The following is a 27,264-nucleotide window of genomic DNA, read 5'->3' on the forward strand; positions in this document are numbered from 1 at the left end:
TTTTGGTTCCCTTCACACACGAATATGGGTCGTCAGTAGCTGTACATGAATAGTTTGTTTTTTTAAAACTTAAATATATGTTTTTAGCAAAGAAAGAGCATGTTCATATGGCTTTAATTGGCTAAGGACTTCCTCATCTGATCATATATTTATTGAGTTGTTATATGTACAAGCCTAGAAAATGGTCGTTGAAACATCTTCCTCCAAATCGATACTCCGTATACAACTAAAGACTGTACACATAATTGTAAGATAGTTAAAACCGTATGAAAACAAATCAAAGTGCAACTTTCAGATAATACATATGCAAGTATAAACACCTATAAAATAAAAATAAATTAAGAGAGACAAAATAGTAGTGATCAGAAATGCATAACGGTGGATGCAAACCGGAGCAGATTATCCAACGCATTAGACGAAAAACTTGCGGGCAAAGAGAAAGCAAGGCCTCGTCTTATCAACCCCATTGTGTTCACAATACTCTTTGTCACCCTCCTAAGCCACTTCAAGAACTCCACATTCACCTCCGACCCACCAAACGATCTCGGATGGGCCCTATGCTTCCCCCAGTCAGTCCACGTCAGCGTCCTGTTCGAGTTACGCGACCCGAGGCTCGGCGTCAAGCTGAGTAGCGTCGGGAAGTAGTGCTCGTCGGGACAGCGAGAGTATGCCTTGAAGATGGGCCAGTAGAATGTGTCGGAGACGGTCTTCAGGGCCATGGGTCGGTCTAGCTCGAACCACTGAGAGCCTTTACGCCAGTGGTGCATGTGGACGTGTGGATACATGCGGCGGTTGTAGCGGACGCGGCCGAAGGGGAGGTCGTAAGAGTCTACGTGGGTTTGAGTGGAGTTGATGAGGTACGAGTAGATAGTGGTGAAGTTGAAGAGAGGGATGCATGATTCGGAGAGGAGAAGGAAACGCTCGTTTTTGATGTCTAATAATGCGTTTGCTAGTAACCTACGTTCTGCCTCTACCATGTTTGCGTCTGCCCAGTCCACTCTCTGCATTAGTACATATAATGACGTTGGATTGTAACTTTATCTTTGATTAGATACAATCAATACTAATTTCCTTGATATGAAAAGTATCCTTAATACTATTAGAAATAGATGTTATGAGGAAATCAGTTCAACTGATTTTTTACGTATATTTTTGCTGAACGAACTAGTGATTTAATATATAATTAAGTAATAAGTAAAAATAAAAAACAAAAACAAAAAAAATAAAAATACAACTTTACTAATCCTAAAACATACAGGCTAGGTTAGTGAAAAATTGTACACCTTTATCAATATTCAACTTTTATGTAATTATCAAGAGAAATTGCCAAAAATACCATTTTCATAGTACCACTTTTCATGTTTACACTAACCACTTTTACCACTACTTTTAATGAAGGGTTTAGATTTGAACGTTTAGGATTTAGGGTTTAGATTTTATGTTTTAGGGTTTAGATTTGATGTTTTAGGGTTTAGGGTATAAAGTTTAGGGTTTAGAGTTGAGGATTTAGGGTTTATAGTTGAGGTTTCAGGGTTTAGGGTTTAGGATATTGAATTTAGGGTATATAGTTTAGGGTTTAGGGTTTAGAGTTGAAGATTTAGGGTTTAGGGTTTAGAATTGAGGGTTTAGGATTTAAAATTTTGGATTAAAATTTTGAAAAGCATATAAAAATAAAAATATAAGAGTCTTTAACATTTTAATAAATAAGGTATTTTTGAAAATGTGTACTTAGTGGTGGTAAAGATGAATAATGGTACCTTCAAAGTGGTATTTTTGAAAATTCCCCTTATCAATTGTGTTATTATTATTAGTATTATTATTATTATTATAATTATTAATATTGATATAATTTTTTTTTGAAAGAATGTTAAATTTATTCAAATAGAAAAAAAAACTTTTTACATCATGTGGCATTGCTGATAAAAAGAAAAAAAAGTATCAATAGAAATGAAAAAATAAACCGAGCCTAAAGTAGTTTGTGTAATTATTTTGAGAGTATATTATGGGAAATTGCCACTAATACCACTTTCAAGATACCACTTTCTATGTTTACACTAACCAACTTTACCACTAAATTTTTAATAGGCAAAATACTATTATACCCCTCATTTCATTAATTTTGACCCAGATCTATCTCTTCTCCAAATCTCTGTCACGAGATGAAATTGAGATCAAATTGAGACGAACTCCGTTGAACTTGACCGACGATCTCGAATATCGCCACCGTCTTCGATTTGGAAGAGAGCGACGAACTCGTCCATGTCAATGAATCTGTTACCGTCAAGATCTAACTCTTTCATCATCAACGTTGTTTCTTCCGGCAACGCCGTGGGACTGAGAGCTCCGATCACGTCTTTGAGCTATGGAGATTTCCCGTCTCCGTTTTTGTCGGACCGTTGGAGTTATCTTCTTAATCCGACTCGAATTATACTCACTTCTATCTTTATTGGATTAGGTTATTCTTAGCATGTTATTACATGGGATCTAAATCAGTGAATGTAAGGTCGAGAAACTTTGAAACTTACACTTATTGGATAGGGAGATTACACATGCAGAGTTTGTGATATTTGTCTTTGCTACGACTTTTAGACATAGTTCTGAAGAGATCTAGTTGTTTAAAATGAGAAAGTTTTATCTTTTGACTTTGCTACAGAATTTTCATGAGCTTACGGCTTGATGATATACATAATACATGCATATGTAGAGCTACTGATTAAGATGACACTATGACAACTTTCAAGCTAGACAATGAGATTAAGATGCGTGTATGCCTCTTGCAATACCAAGGGGTTTCGAAGTTAATGAGAGCACGCAACTGTGTTACAAGTTGCTCAAGTTCATCAAAGAGAAATTATATGAGGACATGGGTAATGGATTGAGTGAGCAGTTTCTGATTGAATCTGAGATGAATGTACATGGAACACGGCGTGGAACTGAAAGCCTCAAGAGGAGTTTGCAGACTGTCAACGGTTTATTGGTTGAGAAAGACAATGAGATTGCATCAAACTCAGAGTCATTGATGTTTACTGAAGCCAAACAACCAATCAGTGGAGGTGAGTTTCATTTCAACATAGGTTTTATTACATGTTTGTCTGTGTTAAGTGTTTCACCTTTTGTCTGATTTTAGAAACTCCTGAGAGCTGTACTGAGAGCAGAGACTCTAGTAACGAGTTTTGTTAAGAGAGAAGCTGTATTTCAAGGAACAAGATATCGAACAGCTGCAAGCTGAAGTAGCAGCAGGTGTAAGAGGTAACGAAGTTCTCCAACGTGAAATCCAGAGCGTCTTAGACAGCCTCTCAGTAAAAACACACCAATTAAAAGACTTCAAGATTCAGGTACTTCATAAGTAATTAGTTAAGATCCTTGAGTGTTTTTCTGATGATGATGATGATGTTGACATCAGATGGTGAAGAAGGACGAGAACGTGAAACGGCTTGAAACTAATCTCCAAGAAGCTGCTAAACAGTTAGCTAGCATGAAAGTTGCATTACCAAAAGTGTTGGAGGAAAGAGAAGAGATGTGTAAGGAAGTGAATGACTGCAGAAAGATAAATATGGATTTGGAGTTAGAGAAGGAGATGTTGAAGGAGGTGAAGAGGACACGCTCCTCAAGAAAGGACAGATCACAATACTAAAAGACACGCTTGGAAGAAAGCATTTTGATCTCCTTAGCAGTCCTGACTTCTCATACAACGAGTTCTTAGTCCAATATGACAAAGATAATAGATGTATAGGTTTACGTTTTTCCGTGCTTGGTTCTTTTTTGCCTTATAAATTATTTATAAATAGTGTATAAAATGTATAAACTTTACGAATGCTTTATAAATCCTTATAAAATATATTTTACAAACCCTTATAAATTCTTTTATTATACTTTCTAAATGGTTATAAACTTTTTAAATGATTTAGAATTCTTCTAACTGATTTATTTTACATTTATAAACCCTTCTAAATTGTCTAAGCAAAGATATTCTTTTATGTTTTATAAACCTTTATATATATAAAAATATTATAAATATACTACTTTATAAAAACTTATAAGTTGTTTTGATGTACTATCAGAATATCATAAATCCAGATTTTTAATAATATTAGTTTTAAAAGTGACATAAACTGATTTACAAATTATTTAAAATTCTTATAAACACCTCATAAATTGGTGTATAAACTTTATAAATCGTTTTTATAAACTTTACGATTTTTTTATAAACCCTTATAAATTATTTAAATGATTATATAAAACCTTATAAATATTTTTTTATATTCTTATAAGTGATTTTATCAAGGTTTATAAATAATTTGTAGGGATATATATATATATAAACTATTGATAAGGTTTATAAATGATTTCTAAATCGTTAAAATGATTTATAAACATTTATAATCCTTATAAAGCCTCATAGTCTGAATTTATAAACTCTTATAAATCAAGTATACTTTAATAATTTATTTAGAAAGCCATATAGACTGATTTTATAAACTCTTATAAAGTCTTATAAATTGTTTTCATAAACTTTATGAATGTTTTATAAACCCTTATAAATTATGTATATATCATTAAACCCCCTTCTAAAAAATTTACAAACCCTTATAAATTCTTTTATTAGATTTTCTGAATGGTTATAAACTTTTTAAATGATTTAGAATTCTTTTAACTGATTTATTTTACCTTTATAAACCCTTATAAATAAGCAGAGATATTCTTTTCTATTTTATAAACCTTTATATATATTATTCAAATACTACTTTATAAAAACTTATAAATTGTTTTGATGTATTATCAGAATATCACAAAACCCAGATTTATAATAATATTAGTTTTAAATGTGACATAAACAGATTTATAAATAATTTAAAAAGCCTTGTAAACCCCTCATAAATTGGTGTATAAATTTTATAAATTGTTTTTATAAACTTTATGAATGTCTTATAAACCCTTATAAATTATTTAAATGGTTATATAAGGGTTTGTAAATATTTGGTATATTTTTATAAGTGATTTTATAAAGGTTTATAAATCATTTATAAGAATATATAAATAAACTATTGATAAAGGTTTATAAATGATTTCTAAATCTTTAAAAATGATTTATAAACATTTATAAATTATTTATGATCCTCATAAAGCCTTATAAACTGAATTTATAAACTCTTATAAATGAAGTATACTTTAATAATTTATTTAGAAAACCTTATAGACTAATTTTATAAACTCTTCAGGCTTGACAAAGAACTATATAAGCAAATCCGACTCGGCGGCTGATAACCTGCAAAGTCCACTTGTGGAGCTAACGCTTTAGCAACTGAAACCAAGTGCTGAACTTTCAACATCCCTCCTCTTCCTATTGTCAGCTTGCTTCCCTGGTTTTCCCTGGCGACGTTTCCTGGAATATTTGCTGTTGTCGCCTTCAAAAACTTGTATTTATACCTAAGAAACAACCAGCTTTATGAGTTTTTAAGCCATAAGTTGTAGGATTCAATCAACTAACGCTAGAGAAGGGATTACTTTAATTGTTACCTATAAGAGACTTCAGTATCGCAATGAAAGGTAAGGAGAAGATCAGTGTTGGCGTAATACATGAAGTCTATCTGGAAAAGAAGAGTACACCCAACATGATTCTCCCGATACATATCCAAGAAACTAACAAGTGAGAAACAAAACAAGACCTGTAAGTCTCCATGTCCTTCTCTTCTAAAGGTAACACAAGGAGGAGACTTTTGAAGGCTAATCTGCACGCTTGATCCAGGCCACTCAAGATCATCTATTGCTTCTTTCAACGCCGCTGACTGATACATTTTAACAATCATCTGAGAAATCTCTCTGACTAGCTAGCAATGATACACTTCACTAGATCATACGTTACCTTTACAGTAAAAGTAATCGGTGTGGTTCCTGCCTGCTCAAAGTTATAGTCCCATTCACTAGTCTCTGGGATTCTCGTTCTTATCTCAGAGTAGATGCACGAGTTCAGAGTATCAACAGACCTAATAAACCACAAACATCATCTGCTAAAACTACACGAACTAAGAGGATGAATGATTTGTTTCATCATACTTGAGAAGAAGCTCCATGTCAGGGCCTGGATACTTGATCTCTATAGTATTTGAATGTCCAGGTGATGAGAATGTGTTCAAGCAGTCCACAAGAAGCCCTAAGCTGATTCCAAATCTAGGTCTCCCTTCAGCTCCGTACTCGTACTTTGTGAATAGCTTCTCACATACATACAACGTTACGGATTCTACAGTTTGGTGAATCGAATTTGAAGATTTGGGGGGAGAAATCGATACCTCGCGTTGGAGATAGACCTTGGCTTGAAGACAGCCTGATTCCTCCATGATCAAGACGATTCCTTGCTCGGATAACTCCACTAAAGCATCCTGTAAGCATCGAAGTGAATCTGTGAAGAAAAATCGATGACGTAAAACGCTAGATTGGGGGTTTTTAAGGAGAATGGAGATAAACCTGCTCACTCTTTCCAACTTCAACCATACAGCACATGGATCACGTAACACTTGCACTGTCAGTGTCATGATCTCTTTAAGTGAGCTCCTTGACACCAATCTACATACAGAAAGACAGCATATACAAACAAGATTAAGGTTTAATTTGGTATTTGAAAAAATCAAACAGAGTTCGACATCAATACTGCTGATTTATTATTTTATAAACTGAATTAGGATTTTATAAACAAGAGCAAATATTGACTTAGTTACCAATTCGTCTTGTACTTTCAGATGCTTCTTAGCTTCTTCTTCCTTTTGTGCTTTCTTCAGCTTCTTCTCAGCACCAATCGTTATCTTCTTCTGATATATAAGAGCTGCTTTCTCGTCAGCCCTGGCCTTTTTCTCTTCTAACTCCTCCTACTCTTTCTTAAGCTCATCGGAGCCAGAAATCTACTCGAGATTCTGTCAAATTCCTGGAAGCAACGGATTCAACATCACACTACACGAAATCGAAATCAAAACCACTTGAATCATTCCCAATTATCAAAACAAAAACCAAATTCTCTTCAAATCAGGAAGAATCAAGCAACTGAAACACTAAGAAGTTACGAGCCTTAACAAGTATCTATATCGATCGGAGCTTCCCATTGCACTCTTCCCAATTTACAACCCTATCGATCGAAGCTGCACCACGACGACGACGGCAGGAATCGTCTTCAACAATGGCGGCCAAGCTCGATGAAGACGACGGCGGTACCTTGATGAAGATGACGATGGAAAGGTTTGATGAGGACGATGACGGAGATGCTCGATGAAGACGATGACGGAACTTGATTTAAACGGCCAAGCTTCTTCGTCTCTTCTTCGAAAGGTGAGAGTCAGAGTAGTAAGGTTATTTTAGTCATTGTCATTTAGCTTCTTTAGGTATTTATAAAAATGTGCATCTGCTTGTGGTAAAATTGAAAAGTGGAATCACCAAAATGGTATAATTGAAATTTTCCCGTATATTATAGCTATATTACAAAGCAAATTAATTAATACTGATCGTACCTAATTAGTTAGGTTAGTGGTTAAGGACACAATTAAGGATTTTTAGGCAAAAAATGTAGCTATTTCGAATATAAAATCAAAATGTATTCCATTGTATGCCAGATGAGCCATATACAGAAAGATTTATTCGGAATTTGTGGTCTTTTTGTGAAGAGGTTAAACCTAAACCTAGATGTTAGCCTGTTAGTGCAACAAAACCAGTTGAAAAAGAGAAAAAAAATACAGAAAGGAAAATAATAAAAGACCGGATTAGAAGTTGACGACCTTGCTTGGAATGCGGCGGCCGTGAAACACAGAACCTTGGGGCATGGACTCGTTGTAAGCAGTGCCGGCTCTGAGGGTGTGCGGACGGTGCATTTGCACCGGGTCCTACCTTTTTAATCAATTTTTCTTATAAGAAAAGGGTCCAAAATTTAGAATTTGGGTGAAGAAAGTAGTTTAGTATTTTTAGTAATGCATGTGAGACTGGTTATATAAAGGGCCCTTCATTAAACAAGAATCAAAATGGGCCTAAAATATTTAGTATTTTTTTCGTTTTAGCACAGGGTTTATTGAAGTTTGAGCCGGGCCTGGTTGTAAGACGGATTGGTGTGAATGTAAATAGTAAAAAGACCTTCGTACCCTCGAAAGAACCTTTCCCATAAAGGAGCTAGAGGTAAAGGTCCCTTTGTCAAGAACATGAAAGCAACCTTCGGGGTTCGAGAGAAAGGGTAACTCCTGATCTTGGGATCCATTGAAGCTCTCCAAAAAAGCTCGTTGTCTTCCATATCGTGCATGATGTTCTTCGGTGGCCTAAGAAACATTTCGAGCTCGTTGTTCTGAGACAAAGGAGAAGTAGGTGGAGGATGAGATGTAACGAGGACGAGTTGGGAGACACTTTGAACGGTTGGATAATAAGGTAAAAATGATGCTTCTAGAGAAGAATGTACAATGATTCCAACTACCACACCCAAGCAGAGGAGGAAAAAATAGAAAAGTAGATTGAGGAAATGATGGAGCAGTGGATTGAGAAGCTTGATCACTAGAAAGAATGATAATGATGATGAGTTTCGGTCCTTTTGTGTCGGCATCTCCGACTAAGAAATACATGCGTATGAGAATTTTGTTTTCAAAATATAAAGAGGTTAGAAGTGAATGGATCTTAACTTTTAGTTGGAATGAGGTGAAGAAGTGGAGATGAGCAAGTAAGAGCATCTTTATCCCTGGTTGTTAGTGGGTTTCTTAGACTAATATTGGATTAAAAGAAAATAAAAAACCCAAATTAACTTAAGCTTCGTTGCTTAATTAAGCCCACTCAAGCAACTGTTTTGGACACGTGTTGAGACGAGAAAAGAGAGAGGAGAGAGGGGTCGTCGATTTCGTCTCATCTCTCGGTTCTTTCTCTCTCTCTCTCTGTCTCTCCCGAAACTCTCGGTGACCGAAGGCGATTCTCTGTCTCTCTGTGGCTCTTCGACGACGGCGGCGATGGACGGCTCTCCTTGACTCGTCGACGGCATGAACGCTGATTTCCCTCTCTGTGGGTCTCGTCGACGGCGACGACCGCTATCTCTCTGTGGTTCTCCGCAAATCTAAAGGTAAAGTTGACATTGTGTAACAAATATCATGCATGTCTTAGATTAGGGTTATTCTCGTTCTGATTAAAGTTTTGTGTGTTTGTCGGTTCGATTCCGTCTCACAATGGCGACGGAGGAGCTCTTTGTTGGTGGGTCTCCTCGTATCGATCATGTAAAGTTTCATATTTTATTTGTTTTTCCTCTTTGATACTTGTTTTGAATTTTTGTATTTGTTTCTTCTTTGATATTTGTTTTGAATTTCTTTTGAACAATTGGGATTTGTTCTTCTGTTTCATGACATTGTTCAATTTTTTTTTCAAGTTTGTTTCAATTATGATCTGTTTCGTGTGTTTGATTCTGTCTATAGATTATGTATCTTGTGTCTTAGATGGATCAACTATGAATCGTTTGTTGCAAGTTTGTGTAGCTATTCTTGTTGGCTTGGTTTCTGGATGTTGATTCTCTTTTGTTTTTCAGGTTGTGTCGCCAGATAATGAAAGCAAAAGAGACATGACGAAGGCGCATCGGACAAACTTGTTATCAAAACTCGTTTTCTCCTTCTCACCATCCAAAAAGAAATATAAAACACATTTGATCAATACTTCTTCTCGTTCACTCTTTCTTATAATACAAGAAGAACAACACATTTGATCAAAAAAATTTAAGCAACCAAGAATAAGAGACTTGCAATGGAGGAGCAAAATAATTAAGTTGTTTATCCAAATCTCTTCTCTTTAAATACAATTAAAATATTCCTAAGCAATCCATTATGGGTTGCAAGGATAAAGATGCTCTAAAGCTGAAGATCTTTTGTGGCATGAATGATTAGGACGTAAACAAAAATTACACACGCAGTGGAGTAAGTTTTCAGGTATTTTTGAATAATCCAAGCAATTTCAATTGTAAGAAAATCGTAAATATACAAAAAAAGTTTTTTTAAGAAAATCTTGAAGCTACTGTTAGTTTTTTTCTTTTGGCAGAAGCTACTGTTAGTTAGGATATCCACATATCCAATTTTTATAGGATAAGTAGATTCCTTGTATATTTACGATACGATAGGTATAGGCAGATATCGAGATCACTCCGCTTGTATGTATACTCTCTTACGTTCAATGGAAAGGTGATCAAATTTCCCAAACACTTATTTGATCTCAAAAAAGTTTTATTCATTCAAAACTATATCAAAAAGGTTTTACTCAAAAAGGTTTCATTCAAAAAAGGTTTTATTCAAATCACAATTAAAAATATATCAAAAAGGTTTTACTCAAGAAGGTAAACAACTATGAGTAAAACATTCAAATCACTAATAAAAAGGTTTAGTACATTCATCCATATTCTTATAATCCCGGTTCAAAAGTGGCTTGCGCTCTCCAATCCAAAAAAATAATGGTCTACGAGATTATTGGAGTTATATAGAAATGTAGATATTAATGGATTGTATGCTTAATCTCTAAAGAATTAAGTAATAATATAAGTTCCCATATCTGGATTTTTATTAACACATAATTAATATATATATAAAATTTGGGTCAATATTTATATACTGTTAATTAGTTTTAAATTAGAAATTTAACATGATATAAAGATATCCTAACTTATATATATAATTAGGAGTTATCATTTTGGATTGCAGAATTTTTAAATTGAAAATGTTTATGTTGATGACAACAAAAAATATAGATAAATTTATGCATCTGATTCTAATTTCTAAACTAGGTAGTAGGTACTATAGAAACTCATCAAACATTTTTTCCCCGCTTTGTGATCAAAATTGAAATCAGACTTTTGTGAAAATTTTCTAACTTCTTTAAAAATATGTTCAAACTTTACGTTTCCATTTTAAGATTTCTTTTTGGTCTTAAAAACCCAATGTCACAAATAAATAAAATATGTTTTTATTTTGGATAAAATCTAACACTTAATAATATTAAAATATAGAGAATAACTATTTATTGAAATACTAAAACTAATATTATAAATTATTTTGTGCACGATACTTTTTATTAGAGATCTTGCATATATGTCAAGATATTAAAAATAATTAATTTGATTAACTGGATAACTGTTTTTAAAAACTTAATTTGTTAGTATTTTTATGATTATAATTATAATATGATGTCAGTTGAATGGATATAAAGTTATTAAAATGAATAGGTGAATTTAATTTTTAATTTAAATCATATACTTCTTAGTTATAAGTTTTATAAAACTATTTATATATAGATGTACGCTGCTGCTAACACATACCCACTTCTTAGTTTCTTATAAAATTTTACTTCTGTATTTCCATTCGATCTTACGTAAGCGGTTCTGATTCCATATAACATTCGTTCTAAAGTACATCAAAGTTCTAAAATTATTCAGTCTTTGCCTTTCTCTTGATTTTACGTGGTCTCTTTGAAAAAATATATATACACACTTAGAGGTATACGTAACATTTTTTACTACGTCTTCCCAAAACCATCTTTCATTGCTATAAGCAGATGTATTTTTAATTGTGATTTGAATATTTTACTCATAGTTGTTAAACTTTTACTATTTTGTAACTAATAGTTGTTTAAATTGATTGCTTTTACGTATCATCTATGTACATGATTGATTGCTTTCTTTCTTATTTGACCATAAGATATTGTGACTGATGTATATGTATTTAATAGCCTTTCCCGAAGATATTATTTTTCTGGTAATCGTCAACAACAATTCTTAAGACGTCCAAGTTTATATTGTTTGACGCTTGCAACAACTCAATTGTATAAATAAAAATGAGATTGTACCTAAAGATTTTGAAGTTAATTCATTACAAAGGATGAAAGTGACTTGGCCATAAAAGCAGGATTGTTCAGGTTGGTATATATTAACAAACAACTAAAACTTTTAATGTTTATAGAGAAAGATGTGAATTTCATTTACACGACTTTTATAGTATGCAAATGCATAGACATGATACCAACTCTTTTTTTTGGCATCAATACCAACTCTTATAAAGATTTTTTTTTTCAACATTTGGGCAGTAAATCAAGAGGTTACCTGAAGAAACGATATCTTCTGTTTTATACAAAAAAATGAAGGTAAGAAATACTGTTTTGCTTCTTCTTTTTTCAAATGAAGGTAAAAACAGTTTAGCTTGGAACTTACCTAGAAATTTAATCTCATGTAATTCACATTTACATATAAGTTTTTTTCTCACATGGTTAAATGGCCTAAGTCTAACATATGAATATGTAAACTGTAGTCTGTGGACCAATATTGGTGAAAATCTGTTTTCAAAGCGAATGAGCAATGCAGGATCAAATCCATTTTTAACACTGAATTTTCATTAGATTACCAAGGAGAATACAAAGGTGAAATACATTGGATAGATTCACAACACTAAAATAGAACCAGGGAGCCATTACAAGACCCCCGGAAAATTAAGTTAGGCGAAGAAAAGAACTTCCCTAGAAACTAACGCCAGCAGACAACATGCAAGTCTCCAGAATCCATAACCATAAATACAAACTAGGAATTTAATCAAAACGGATCTGATCCAACACATAAAACATTGAATAAACGAAAAACCATTGGAAAGAGTGGTTTGAAGGAAAACAACACCAATGCAAAACTTTATGGATGGAGATTAAATACATCACTCATCATATCGATCAGGACCATATGATAGAACCAAGGAAGACGCAGTGAAGAACTGGTTTACCTGACGAATTCCAGCGACCTATTTTTACTAATGAGCCGAAGCTCCAAATCCAAAGATTCGAAGATGAGCATTTTGTCTGATCCCAACAGATTCATCACCAAAGTCTACTATCAAACCATGAAAATCGAAGAAGAAACTACTCCGAACAAGAGGCGAGGACCGAAAGCCAACAATCTGATCCAAGGTCTTAAAACCAGAGAAACACTACACATCGATGATTAAAAAACGTGGAAAGGACATGCACTCAGTCAGAGAGTAAAGAATCAACTTCGAGATTTTTGATATAGATCTAGATCCACAAGAGAAAGAGACTTAGGGAATCACAAAAGACTATACAAGCAAGAAGAGAAACTAAAAGAATTTTAAAACAAATTCCGACTGATGTTGTCGCTGTGTGAGCCCACAACCGCCGGCCGGAAAACAGAATTGATCAGAAAAGAAGATAGAGTAGAAAGCTTTTTGTTTTTAGAGAAAGAAAAAGGTTTGGTTGTCCTTTTCTAAATCAGTTTTCTTGAAACAGATCAAATCCATTAATCAAAATAATTATTTTTTATAGAAAAAATCAAATATGTATACCAGAGTATATATATATTACTAATTTAAAAATGATTACCATCCTTTTTTATATTGGAGCATCAATAACATATAATTAATAATATTGAATTTACATGATTTAAACATTAAGTAAATAGACTATTTTATCCTGTGAATATTATAAATTATGAAATCCCCAAAAGACAACGTACAATTATAAATACTATTTATATTATTCTGAATATACTTAGTTACATATATTAGATAATTGAAAGATAATTTTATTTTGTAACTAGAAAATTTCATAGGATTAAAAAATTTTATAAAACACCACCTAAATGTACATACCTACCGAGTACCGACATCACACAAATTTGAACTCTATTATCTAATTTAAAAATGATTACCATCCTGTGAGGATTAAAAAAATTATATTGGAGCATTAATGACATATAATTAATAATATCAAATTTACATGATTTAAACATTAAGTAAATAGACATTTTTACCCTGTGAATATTTTAAATTATGAAATTCCCCAAAAACCATGCACAATTATAAATACTATATATATTGTTCTAAAGATACTTAGTTACATGTATGAGATATCTAAAAGATAATTTTATTTTGTAACTAGAAAATTTCATAGGATTAAAAAAAAATTGTATAAAACACCACCTAAATGTACATACCTACCGAGTGCCGACATCACACAAATTTGAACTCTTATTTATCCATTTAGGAAGGAGGCCATCCAATAAAATTGGAAAGATGTAAACGAAATTAGCATGCATGAATGACACGCACATAGATAAAAGTGTTCCAGTTTTTTTCTTTGATAAAGAAGAAAATTTGAACTCTAAATACTAAATAAACTACGAGATTATTTATTAGCTACTTATTTTACCAAAATTTTAATAAGTATATGTATTAGAATCTACCCATGGATTGAAACAAATGTAAGTATTTAGATATGAACTGATTTGTCCCATGTTAAAAGTTGCCATGAAATCGTAAATAAAATTTTAGAACAGAAAGAACATAGTTTTTTATAAAGATAAAATAATTGTAACCACACAAATGTGTGGTCGAGTGGTATAGTGGATTTAAAAAGATGCTAATCACCCTGATTTAAAATCTATCAAATTCAGATTTACCTTATTGTATGGTCAGACTGACATAAATATATAATTCTCGTTTCAAACAACCGGATCTATCTGGTTAGCATTGATGGGCATGTCTCTAAAAGATTAATCAGTTGAGCTTCGTCCTGCCGGACACCCCTAGGTTGTAGAAAAAAAGACAAGATAATTGTAAATGGAGTAATGAAGGTCATTAGAAGGGATAAACCATGTAGGAAAACTCATACGTGGTAAAATGGGCAAAATATACTTGTCTACTGAGATTTAGATGTCAAATTTATCTGTAAAGTTGGGTTGCACAGTGTTTGAGCAAAGCGACAATAACTATGCAACACGTGCCATCGTTCCCGGAAAGTCATGAAGTATTGATGGAAGCTTCATCCCGTTTGGAACATAAGATTTTGTTCGTTTCCTTGAAATGAAACTTCAGCTCCGTATAATATACAAGTCAGTTGAATAATCGTCAGAAAAAAAAAAATAATAATAATAATCGTCAGATTATACTAATACTAAGACCATCATTATTGGGAAGCCCTTAAGGCAGCCCTTAAAGGAGAAGGGGAGAGGACCGAAGAGAAAAAACAGAGAAAGGCCTTTAAATAAAGGCTGCCTTTAAGCTTTCATGACAAAAAAAAAATAAAAAAAATAAAGCTAAGGGCTTTTGTATACTGACCTCCAATAATGATACTTTAATGATGCCTGAAAGTACGTGGCCCAGCTCCTTAGAACTAAGTTGACTTGTTGAACCAAAGAGAGATGAGAAACAACGAGAAAATATTTTGTCATTTTAGTTTTTTTTTCTTTACTAATAATTTGAAAGTTCATGGTTTTATTGTCATTTTAGTTGATATGCAAATAAACCTTTCGTCAGCTAAACTTTACCGTTTATGTTAGCTGTTAAATATGCAAATTGCAAATTGCATAGACGCGAAAACAGTTATCTGCATGACTTGTACTAGTGCCGGCCTAGACTTACATTGCGCCTAAAGCGCAATAGAAAAATTATGCCCCTTAATTATAACTAAATTTATATTTTTTAAAAATATTTGAACATAATAGTGTAACTTATTAGATTTTTATTTATTTTTTAAATATTATGTAGTAAAAAAAATTCTATTTTTATTTTTAAAAATCATTAATCAACTTCGAATAGTCAAGTATCTCTTTGTGTGTATTGATATTATTGACAATTCATTTGGTTGATCAGTTATATTTTTATAGAATTTTTATAAATTTAAAAATTAAAATAATATAAATTTAATAAGATAACAACAAGTATATAAAATGACTTTGATACACATTAGACCATCTTCATCCCATCTCTATAATAGAAATTTCTAAAATAGAGAAAACAAATAGAGATGTAATTTTTGATCCAATGTGCTCCTCTATAAGAATGCTATATTTAACTCTATAAATAGAGGAATATTATTTTTTCTCCCAAATATACAAAAAAATAGTATTTCTCTATTTATAGAGACAAATATAACATCTATATTATTAAAACTGAAATATATTTTGGTACTGCTTAGAAACTTGGATGACAGATTAAATGAAAACTGTTTGACAATGTGGATTGCAGATTAAATGAAAACTATTTGGAAACATGTATAGCAGATTAAATACTTCATTTTATTTGCACATTTAACCATTGTTTTAACCATTCTATTTTTTTATTTACATATTTTGCAACTGCATTTAAAACCATTTTAAATTAATTAATTAAAATTTCAAAGCTTATCTAAATAAATCAGTTTTCATATATTGACCAAATTGAAAATTATTTTCTTTGGGGTGAAAATAAAACACAAACCGAAATATATAGTATATATTATATAAACCTTTTTTAAAAAATATAATATTACCTTATTTAGTTAAGTCAAATATAAAATTTTGAGATTTTAATTTTAAGAAAACAAAAATATCACAAAATTAATAATAATTAATAGAAAATTAATGCAAAAAATTAAAAAATGAGTATGTTGTTTCATTTTGAACTAAATTAACAAAAAACAGGTTAATATATGAATAGTAAAATTATATCAAATTGCATCAAGTTATAAAACCTTTAATATAATATTATGTACACATAAAAAATATTATCAAACATCTATATTAGAAAATAATATATTCTACTATATATGTAAATTATAAAACATTAAAAATATACATGAAGTTTTTTTATAAAACCAACAGGTTATGAGTTTACATTGAACACAAGTCAAACAAAATATCCGCGCGGATCAATATATGATTTGTGCAATTTTTTTAAAAAATCTATACAAGTGATAAAATTATCGAAACAAACTGCACAAGTTATAAGATTTTAGATGTAGAAAATACATTTTGAAATAATTTAATAAAAAATATATTATTTTTTTCAGAAAATCAGATTGATCAGGACATCAAAACACCAGTTGGAATATGTGTATTTGTTTGGATTTCGTGTTTATAGAGTTTTAGAATTAAATAAATACAATTTCGATATTGTAAATTTTTTGAAAGTTTGAGTCGGATCATCTTCGGTTCGAGTAGGTTTGTAGGAGACAAAAGATATTTAAGTAAACGATGTGTTTAAAAGATCATTAAATACTTTATAAAAATAAAAGAAAAATTCAAAATCCGCTCGGATGCGCGGATCAAAATCTAGTTCATCTATTATAGAGGAACACATTGGAGCAAAAGGTTCATCTATTTTTTCTTCTTTTTTAGAGATTTTTATTATAGAGATGGGTTGAAGATGCTCATAGATGATAAAATTAGAGAAGAACTCTTTATCTCGTTGAAATTTATCCATGTGAAACGTGGAAGTCGGTCATACGTCAGTGTAAATACCATATTTGCCAGTTGAGAAAAATTAGTTATGAACACCATTTCTGAGATTTTTAGGGTCTTCGTATATATTATAACCCAAATCAAAAATTTATACCTTTATGATGCAGAACCAATCTTATCCTACAAAACTATCTTGTTTTTTTTTCTAATATCCATCCTTATGACACTATCTTTTATTTCCATGTTTGTATATAACTCAAATTGGTAGAAAATTTTTCTTTTATAGCTTCTAAATCTAGAAGTCATGTCTCAACTGATAAAATATCTTATATTTTTGCTACACTTCAATCTTGTGAGGATCTCCATTTTATTATTATAATATTTCTTTTTAAATATACCACACGATCAAAGGAAAATAACTAAAATCATAACTTTTTGAAATATAACTTTTTGAAATTTTTCAAAATAAATAGTCCATATTCGAGAATAACAAACATATTGAAAGAACTCAAAAATTCAAAGATAATGAACAAATTTTTTGACAAAACCACATTTTAATAGCTGGTGAATTTTAAATAGAGCATGATTTATTAATTCTTCATCTGCACTGCATATATACATATGGCAATTAAAATTTTCAGAAAAAATAAATAGCTTTTAAGCACTGTTCATTTTAGTGGCTAATAATATAATTTATTGATTACATGTATTTTTTTTATATAGAGTAGTAAATTTGTATTATTTTATTGGTATGTATTTTTTTTATGTTAACAAAATTAAGGAATCAGTTCAATAAATTACAGGTATTCTCCTGAATATATTTCTGCCACTCTACATATTAAATTAGTCATTTTTGAAATGTGAAAGAAATCACCATTTAATAACCCGTTAAAAGTGTGACATAATTATTATTTTTTGACATCAAGCGGCTGTTCTTTTACTCACACAATAGGTGGTTTATGTAATTAGACCGGAATAGAAAAATCGATAAAATAGAATTCTCTATGAAAAGATCTAGCATTCTTACCTAAATAATCCGCAATCTGATTTCACGCTTATGGAATATGGGTGATTATAAAGTTCGGAAAGCATATCTGCAGAATCGCAATCCTTTCTAATTTGTTACGAAGTTTGGCCTGATCTTTAGCTCCTTGATCATAGCAATCAAATCCTTGCAATTTGTTCTGAAGCTCTGATATGTCGAATGCTGGAGTATGTTCTCCATCGCTTAACGTAGTGTTTCCAATTTTGAATGCATGGTAGACTCTCATCTGACGTAATTAATTTATAGCGGATTCTTAACTTAGTAGTATAAAACTGTATATGAAGTTTGACAGCAAGCAAATTTCACTAATCAATAAAAAAATCCGTTCAATAAAAATTCAATTATTTCGCTGAATATAATGTCAATTATTCTACTAGTTAAACCATTCAAAACTGAAATGATATATCATACCATTAACCACCCGTTTAAAATCTGCCGAAATCAGTTTCTAACAGATTCTTCCCTTACTAGTTAATATCTACAGAATATATGATATCTTTATTTTTGTAAGCAAATTTCATCTTTCCAACCCATACCATTTTAATTTCAATCTTGACAAGTAAAAGGAAGACTCAACGAAGAATAATATAAATAGAATTCTCCACTTGTAAAAGCGTTCACGTATCTCTTGTCCTTAAAGCAAAGAACTTGTCTCTTCTTCTCCATTCAAACTTCCTAGATCCAGTCACTCCTCTTTTAGACAACAACATAAACACAATTCACTGTTTCTCTCTCGATGAAGAACCAAAAAGAGCAAAACTCATCATTGTCGTCTTCATCACCGTCTCTAGTAGCAAAGCTTCTCAATGCACAATACCATCAGTTCCTTAATCTCCTTTCTTATTCCCTCATTCTATGTTGCGGCATAATTATCGGTATCCTTCTCCATTCATCTCTACAAGACATCTCTTCCACATCTTCACTCAACATCCAACGCATCTCTCAGCTCTTCCTCGTTTCCTCTATTCCTTCTCCTCCTCCTCCTCCTCCTCCTCCTTCTCCTTCTCCTCCTCCTCCTCCTTCTCCTTCTTCAGAGCCCGGACACATTGGGCTAGAACAGTTTCTGAGACCGCCGAAGAAGACTATGCATGACATGGAAGACAAAGAGCTTCTTTGGAGAGCTTCAATGACGCCTAAGATCAAGAATTATCCTTTCCCTAGAACACCAAAGGTTGCTTTCATGTTCTTGACAAAAGGTCATTTACCTCTTGCTCCTTTATGGGAGAGATTCTTTCGGGGACACGAGGGTCTGTTCAGTATTTACGTTCACTCCTACCCTTCTTATAACCAGACAGATCCTGAAGATTCCGTCTTCCATGGCCGGCAGATTCCAAGCAAGGTCAGCTTCCTACACATTTTGATATATATTTTTTTTTCTGATTTTTATTTTTTAGTGAAAAACGTTTGAGACAAAAAAAACGTATAAATTTTTTTCTTTCTGATTTTGACAGTATTAAGCTGTCAAATTGATATTAAAAAGGTAAGAGAAAATATTAAACTGATATCGAGATTCTAGAAATTTAATAAATGACCAAAAATCTTACACGCGAATTTAAAAGAATATACTATGACTGTGATTGGGTAAAGAATTAAAAGAAAAACTAATATTAAAGATATCAAATTTCATAAGAGATAGTGAAGGGAATGTAGATTATCTTGCACAATACGGTTACTTTTTGTTGAATAAATTATGAACTATACCTTTTATTAAGCCGTTGTTTATGGTCCGTCGTCGGTGCCAGTGATGTCATATTATATAGTACTATACATTGCATGGTTTTTCTTTTCGTTCTTTTGGGGTCAATTATTGCATTCATGGTTTATTTTTTCATTAGTGAACTTAAGACGTTTTTTGCGAAGGCATAAACGCATGTACCTGTAAAGGAAGAGGGTTCTTATTAGTATTTTAATTTACATTTAGTTGGCACAAACGTATGTCTTAAATGAGAATATCTTCCAATTAATTATTTTCCCTAATTTTATCAAATTTAAGATTCATCAATCTTCTCTTGTGATATGATTTCTATTGCTCTTTAGGAAGGAAATATTGACAAAAGGTTGTTAACAATTTAGATTATTCCAACTCAATCGATGTCGACTTTTTTTTCTTGGTCCATTATTACACGCGGTCATTTGAATATTGAATTTTAGTTAAGGGATGTACTGTTGGGATATTTAGAAATATCTGATACTTAATCCGATGTATAACTGAAATTGAATATAATTCGTAAAAAAAAACGGGTCTAACTTTGATACTCGATCTAACTTTGACCTACTAGCACTTTTACTCGATATCATTGCAATTTACTTGAGACATTATTTTGTCTGAAACATATAAGTAATATCTATATATACTTTAGAAAAGGAAAAAAAAAATAAGGCAGTATAACCCAAAAAATATTTTTTAGTTTTGGTTATATCCTATAAACTACTGTATACAGTATATGTTATGTTTAAAAACTGCAGTATACAAATATATTTTGTTTATAGACTAATCAAACTAAATAAATTATAAATTAATTAATTTGTTATTAAATAATGATATATAACACTATAGTTATATATAAATTACATAATATACATGATCGTGTATACAACTATACATGTTTGCGATTTCTGTACACTTTTGATATTTACAAGATTTTTAGTTTCTTAATTGTATTGTTTAAAAATTTAAAATAGCTTATATTTCTTTCCCTTTTAGAGATCTTATATAAAAGTGATATTATGCTAAAATTTTATTTATTTAAAATTAAAATAATATTTTCATGTTTTAGTAAATCTAAAATTTACAAACTTTATAGAAAACTACATGTAGTTATTTTTACTACAAAATGAAAGAGCTTAAAAGATGAAGAATTCAGTCTGAATCAAACTAGAGTAGATAAAATTTTAATATAGTAGTTAACTTTTGTAAAATCGAAAAAATCGAACTGAAATTAGAACTGAATACTCCTAACTATCCCTGTTATTCTAATTTAACATTTCATTCAAAAAAAAAAAATAACTATCCCTGTTATTTAAATTTATATTTTTTTATTTACTGGCTGCTAATTCAAATTAATAGACCATAAGTAGATTACTTTATGTTTTTTTTATAAACTCAATTATGTTTTAGGTCTTATAACATATTTTTTGAATTATTTTATTGATAATGCAGAGAGTGGATTGGGGATATGTGAATATGGTGGAGGCAGAACAAAGATTACTAGCAAATGCGTTATTAGACATATCAAACGAACGATTCGTACTTCTCTCGGAATCATGCATCCCTCTCTTCAACTTTACAACGGTTTACTCTTACCTTACTAAATCAACTCAAACTCACGTCGAGTCGTACGACCAACTAGGTGGCGTTGGACGTGGCCGATACAGCCCTGAAATGAAGCCACGTATCCATCTACGACACTGGCGCAAAGGCTCCCAGTGGTTCGAGCTCGACCGTTCCATGGCCCTTGAAATCATCTCCGATGTAATCTATTGGCCTCTCTTTTACCGTTATTGTCACCATGGTTGCTACACAGACGAACACTACATCCCTACACTCCTCAACATCAAATCGAGCCTTGGTCGTCGCAACTCGAACCGGACTCTCACGTGGGTCGACTGGTCGAAAGGTGGACCCCATCCAAACCGATTTATCAGATACGAGGTGACAGAAGAGTTCTTGGTGAAGCTGAGGAGTGGTGGTGATGAGAATAGGCAGTGTTACCACAATGGAGAGAAAACAAATATTTGTTATTTATTTGCTCGCAAGTTCTTGCCCACTGCTCTCGGCAGGTTGCTAAGGCTTGCACCTACTGTTCTAAATTTCTGATAGTTCTCTTTCATTTAAATATGTTTTTTTTTTTCCATTTTTTCAATGTAATGTTGTATTCTTTTAACTATACACTAAAATCAGATTTTCATTTTTTTAAAAAAATTTCAAAATCCGTGGGTTCATTCTAAAATAATGAATTTTAAATAAATCTCTTATATACTGAAATTTATATTCTTTATTTTTGTTTAAAAATATCAAACCACATTCGACATTTGAATTAATGTATTTTAAACTATTTTCATTATATATAGAAATCATTCTAATTTTTAATATTTAATTTAGTAAAATTTCATATACCCCTATATCAATGGAATTAGCATTATAAAATCTTCCTTATCTAGAGAAACGGAGACTACAAAGGTTCTAAACTCTTTGGCCATCATCTTATGTCAATGCTAGATGAAACTATACACTAAAACAAGATTTTCATATTTATGATTTTTTTTTCACAATCCGGTGTTTAATCCCTTTTGAAATAATGAGTTTTCAGTAAATGCTCTTAATACTGAAGTTTATACTCCTCACTTTTGTTTAAAAATTTCAAACCACATTCGACATTTTAATTAATGTATTCTAAACTATCTTTCATGGTATATAGGAATCATTCTCATTTTTTAATATTTAGTTTAATAAAATTTCATATACTGCCTAGATCAATTGAATTACCATTATAAAATCTCCATTATCTAGAGAAACGGAGACTACAAAGATTCTAACTCTTTGACCATCATCTTATGTTACTGCTCGATGAGACTATACACTAAAATCAGATTTTCATATTTTTGAATTTTTTTCCAAAATCCGTGGGTTACCCTTTCTAAAATAATGAGTTTTCGTTAAATCCTCAATATACTGAAGTTTATACTCTTCACATTTGTTTAAAAACTCCAAACCACATTCGATATTTTAATTAATGTATTCTAAACTATCTTTCATGGTAAATACTATATAGGAATCATTCTAATTTTTTAATATTTAGTTTAGTAAAATTTCATATACTGCCTAGATCAATGGAGTTAGCATTATAAAATCTTCATTATCTTGAAAAACGGAGACTACAAAGGTTCTAAACTCTTTGGCCATCACCTTATGTATGTGCTCGATGAAACTATACACTAAAATCAGATTTTCATATTTTTGAAATTTTTCCAAAATCCGTGGGTTAACCCCTTCTAAAATAATGAGTTTTCAGTAAATCCTCTATATACTGAAATTTATACTCTTCAATTTTGTTTAAAAATTTTAAACCACATTCGACATTTTAATTAATGTATTCTAAACTATCTATCATGGTATATAGGAATCACTCTAATTTTTTAATATTTAGTTTAGTAAAATTTCATATACTGCCTAGATCAATGGAATTAGCATTATAAAATCTTCATTATCTAGAGAAACGGAGACTACAAAGGTTCTAAACTCTTTGACCATCATCTTATGTTACTTCTAGATGAAACTATACACTAAAATCAGATTTTCATATTTTTGAAAATTTTCCAAAATCCGTGGGTTAACCCCTTCTAATATAATGAGTTTTTGGTAAATCCTCTATATACTGAAATTTATAATCTTCACTTTTGTTTTAAAACTCCAAACCACATTTGACATTTTAATTAATGTATTCTGAACTATTTTTCATGGTAAATAGGAATGATTCTAATTTTTAATATTTAGTTTAGTAAAATTTCATATACTGCCTGGATCAATGGAATTAGCATTATAATATCTTAATTATCTAGAGAAAGAGAGACTACAAAAGTTCTAAACTCTTTGACCAACATCTTATGTTTCTGCTCGATGAAACTATACACTAAAATCAGATTTTCATATTTTTGAAAATTTTCAAAAATTCTGCGGGTTAACCCCTTCTAAAATAATGAGTTTTCGGTAAATACTCAATATACTAAAATTTATACTCTTGACTTTTGTTTAAAAATTCAAACCACATTCGACATTTTAATTAATGTATTCTAAACTATCTTTCATGGTATATAGGAATCATTCAACTTTTTAATATTTAGTTTAGTAAAATTTCATATACTGCCTAGATCAATAGAATTAGCATTATAAAATCTTCATTATCTAGAGAAACGGAGACTACAAAGGTTCTAAACTCTTTGACCATCATCTTATGTTATTGTTCGATGAAACTATACACTAAAACAGAGTTTCATATTTTTTAATTTTTCCAAAATCCGTGGGTTAATCTTCTAAAATAATGAGTTTTGGTAAATCCTCAATATACTGAAGTTTATATATACTCTTGACTTTTGTTAAAAAATTTCAAACCAACATTCGACATTAATATTTATGTATTCTAAACTATCTTTCCATGTTGTATAGAAAATCATTTTAATTTTTTAATATTTAGTTTAGTAAAATTTTATTTACTGCCTAGATCAATAGAATTAGCATATACAATTTTCATTATCTAGAGAAACGGAGACTACAAAGGTTCTAAACTCTTTGACCATCATCTTATGTTACTGCTCGATGAAACTATACACTAAAATCAGATTTTCATATTTTTTAAAAATTTTTCAAAATTCCGTGGGTTAACCCCTTCTAAATAATGAGTTTTTCGGTAAATACTCAATATACTGAAGTTTATACTCTTGACTTTAGTTTAAATATTTCAAACCACATTCGACATTTTAATTAATGTATTCTAAACTATCTTTCATGGTATATAGGAATCATTCAACTTTTTTAATATTTAGTTTTAGTAAAATTTCATATACTGCCTAGATCAATGGAATTAGCATTATAAAATCTTCATTATCTAGAGAAACGGAGATTACAAAGGTTCTAAACTCTTTGACCATCATCTTATGTTACTGCTCGATGAAACTATACACTAATATCAGATTTTCATATTTTAAATTTTTTTCCAAATTCCGTGGGTTAACCCCTTCTAAAATAATGAGTTTTCGGCAAATCCTCAATATACTAAAGTTTATACTCCTGACTTTTGTTTATAAATTTCAAACCACATTCGACCATTTAAATTTATGTATTCTAAACTATCTTTCAAGGTATATAGGAATCATTCTACTTTTTTAATATTTAGATTAGTAAAATTTCATATATTGCCTAGATCAATGGAATTAGCATTATAAAATCTTCATTATCTAGAGAAACGGAGGCTACAAAGGTTCTAAACTCTTTGACCATCATCTTATCTTACTGCTCGATGAAACTATACACTAAAATTAGATTTTCATATTTTTGAAATTTTTCCAAATTCCGTGGGTTAACCTCTTCTAAAATAATGAGTTTTCGGTAAATCCTCAATATACAGAAGTTTATACTCTTCACTTTTGTTTAAAAATTTCAAACCACATTCAACATTTTAATTAATGTATTATAAACTATCTTTCATGGTATATAGGAATCATTCTACTATTTTAAAATTTAGTTTAGTACAGTTTCATATACTGTCTAGATCAATGGAATTAGCATTATAAAATCTTCATTATCTAGAGAAACGGAGACTACAAAGTTTCTAAACTCTTTGACCATCACCTTATGTTACTGCTCGATGAAACTATACACTAAAATCAGATTTTCATATTTTTGAAAATTTTCCAAAATCTGTGGGTTATAACCCTTCTAAAATAATGAGTTTTCGGTAAATCCTCTATATACTGAAGTTTGTACTCTTCACTTTTGTTTATAAATTTCAAACCATATTCGACATTTGAATTAATGTATTCTAAACTATTCTTTCATGGTATATAGGAATCATTGTAATTTTTTAATATTTAATTTAGTAAAGTTTCATATACTGCATAGATCAATGGAATTAACATTATAAAATATTCCTTATCTAGGGAAACAGAGACTACAGAGGTTCTAAACTCTTTGAACATCATCTTATGTCAGTGCTCGATGAAACTATAAACAAAAACCAGATTTTTAGATTTTTTAAATTTTTTCAAAATACAGTGGTTAATCCCTAAAATAATGAGTTTTCGTTAAATGCTCTATATACTAAATTTATACTCTTCACTTTAGTTTAAAATTTTCAAACCACATTCTACATTTGAATTAATGTATTCTAAACTATCTTTCGTGGAATATAGAATAATTTTTTTAATATTTAGTTTACTAAAATTTCATATACTGACTAGATTAGGGAAATTGGAATTAGAAAATCTTCTTTATCTAGCGAAACGGAGACTACAAAGGTTCTAAACTCTTTGACCATCATCTTATGTTACTGCTCGATGAAACTATACACTAAAATCAGATTTTCATATTTTTGATTTTTTTTCAAAATAAGTGGGTTAACCCCTTCAAAAATATTGAGTTTTCGGTAAATGCTCTATATATTAAGTTTATACCCTTCGCTTTAGTTTAAAAATTTCTAACCACATTCTACATTTGAATTAATGTATTCTAAACTATCTTTCGTGGTATATAGGAATCATTGTAATTTTTTAATATTTAGTTTACTAAAATTTCATATACTGACAAGATTAGGAAAATTAGAATTATAAAATCTTCTTTATCTAGCGAAACGGAGACTACAAAGGTTCTAAACTCTTTGACCATCATCTTATGTTACTGCTCGATGAAACTATACACTAAAATCAGATTTTCATATTTTTGAAATTTTTCAAAATTCTGTGGGTTAACCCCTTCTAAAATAATGAGTTTTCGGTAAATACTCAATATACTGAAGTTTATACTCTTGACTTTTGTTTAAAAATTTCAAAACACATTCAACATTTTAATTAATGTATTCTGAACAATCTTTCATGATATATAGGAATCATTCAACTTTTTTAATATTTAGTTTAGTAAAATTTCATATACTGCCTAGATCAATGGAATTAACATTATAAAATCTTCATTATCTAGAGAAACGGAGACTGCAAATGTTCTAAACTCTTTGACCATTATCTTATGTTACTGCTCGATGAAACTATACACTAAAATCAGATTTACATATTTTCAAAAAATTTCCAAAATCCGTGGGTTAACCCCTTCTAAAAGAATGAGTTTTCGGTAAATCCTCAATATACTGAAGTTTATACTCTTCACTTTTGTTTTAAAACTCCAAACCACATTTGACATTTTAATTAATGTATTCTAAACTATTTTTCATGGTAAATAGGAATGATTCTAATTTTTAATATTTAGTTTAGTAAAATTTCATATACTGCCTAGATCAATGGAATTAGCATTATAAAATCTTCATTATCT

At 30.7% G+C, this 27,264-nt stretch overlaps 2 protein-coding genes, 1 long non-coding RNA gene and 1 pseudogene across 3 annotated transcripts; 2 read left to right on the forward strand and 2 right to left on the reverse strand.

The window, feature by feature from the left end:
* Positions 1–362: 362 nt before the first annotated feature.
* Positions 363–8,563, reverse strand: LOC108825577 (glycosyltransferase BC10). Its single transcript, XM_018598896.2, is given in 5 exon segments — positions 363–422; positions 424–494; positions 497–1,001; positions 7,758–7,805; positions 8,063–8,563. Coding segments are annotated over 5 exon segments (1,185 nt in total).
* Positions 2,129–3,849, forward strand: LOC108825578 (uncharacterized). The gene is made up of 3 exons (XR_008938983.1): positions 2,129–3,053; positions 3,128–3,335; positions 3,404–3,849. It is a non-coding gene; the product is annotated as an uncharacterized LOC108825578 (long non-coding RNA).
* LOC108824447 (uncharacterized) lies at positions 5,182–6,530 on the reverse strand (annotated as a pseudogene).
* A 10,316-nt stretch (positions 8,564–18,879) lies between the features above and the next one.
* LOC108825897 (glycosyltransferase BC10) lies at positions 18,880–22,075 on the forward strand. Its single transcript, XM_018599256.2, has 2 exons — positions 18,880–19,572; positions 21,394–22,075. Exons 1-2 carry the CDS (start codon positions 18,970–18,972, stop codon positions 22,048–22,050), a joined length of 1,260 nt encoding a protein of 419 aa, XP_018454758.2. The 5' UTR covers positions 18,880–18,969; the 3' UTR covers positions 22,051–22,075.
* The last annotated feature ends 5,189 nt before the right edge of the window (positions 22,076–27,264 follow it).

The sequence above is a fragment of the Raphanus sativus genome, chromosome 9 (assembly GCF_000801105.2).
Source record: "Raphanus sativus cultivar WK10039 chromosome 9, ASM80110v3, whole genome shotgun sequence".
Classification (NCBI taxonomy): Eukaryota; Viridiplantae; Streptophyta; class Magnoliopsida; order Brassicales; family Brassicaceae; genus Raphanus; species Raphanus sativus.

Coding starts and splice junctions, on each gene's coding strand:
- LOC108825897 (XM_018599256.2), top strand. CDS start 18,970: ATGAAGAACCAAAAAGAGCAAAACTCATCATTGTCGTCTTCATCACCG. Junction 19,573..21,393: donor GCCGGCAGATTCCAAGCAAG/GTCAGCTTCCTA, acceptor TTGATAATGCAG/AGAGTGGATTGGGGATATGT.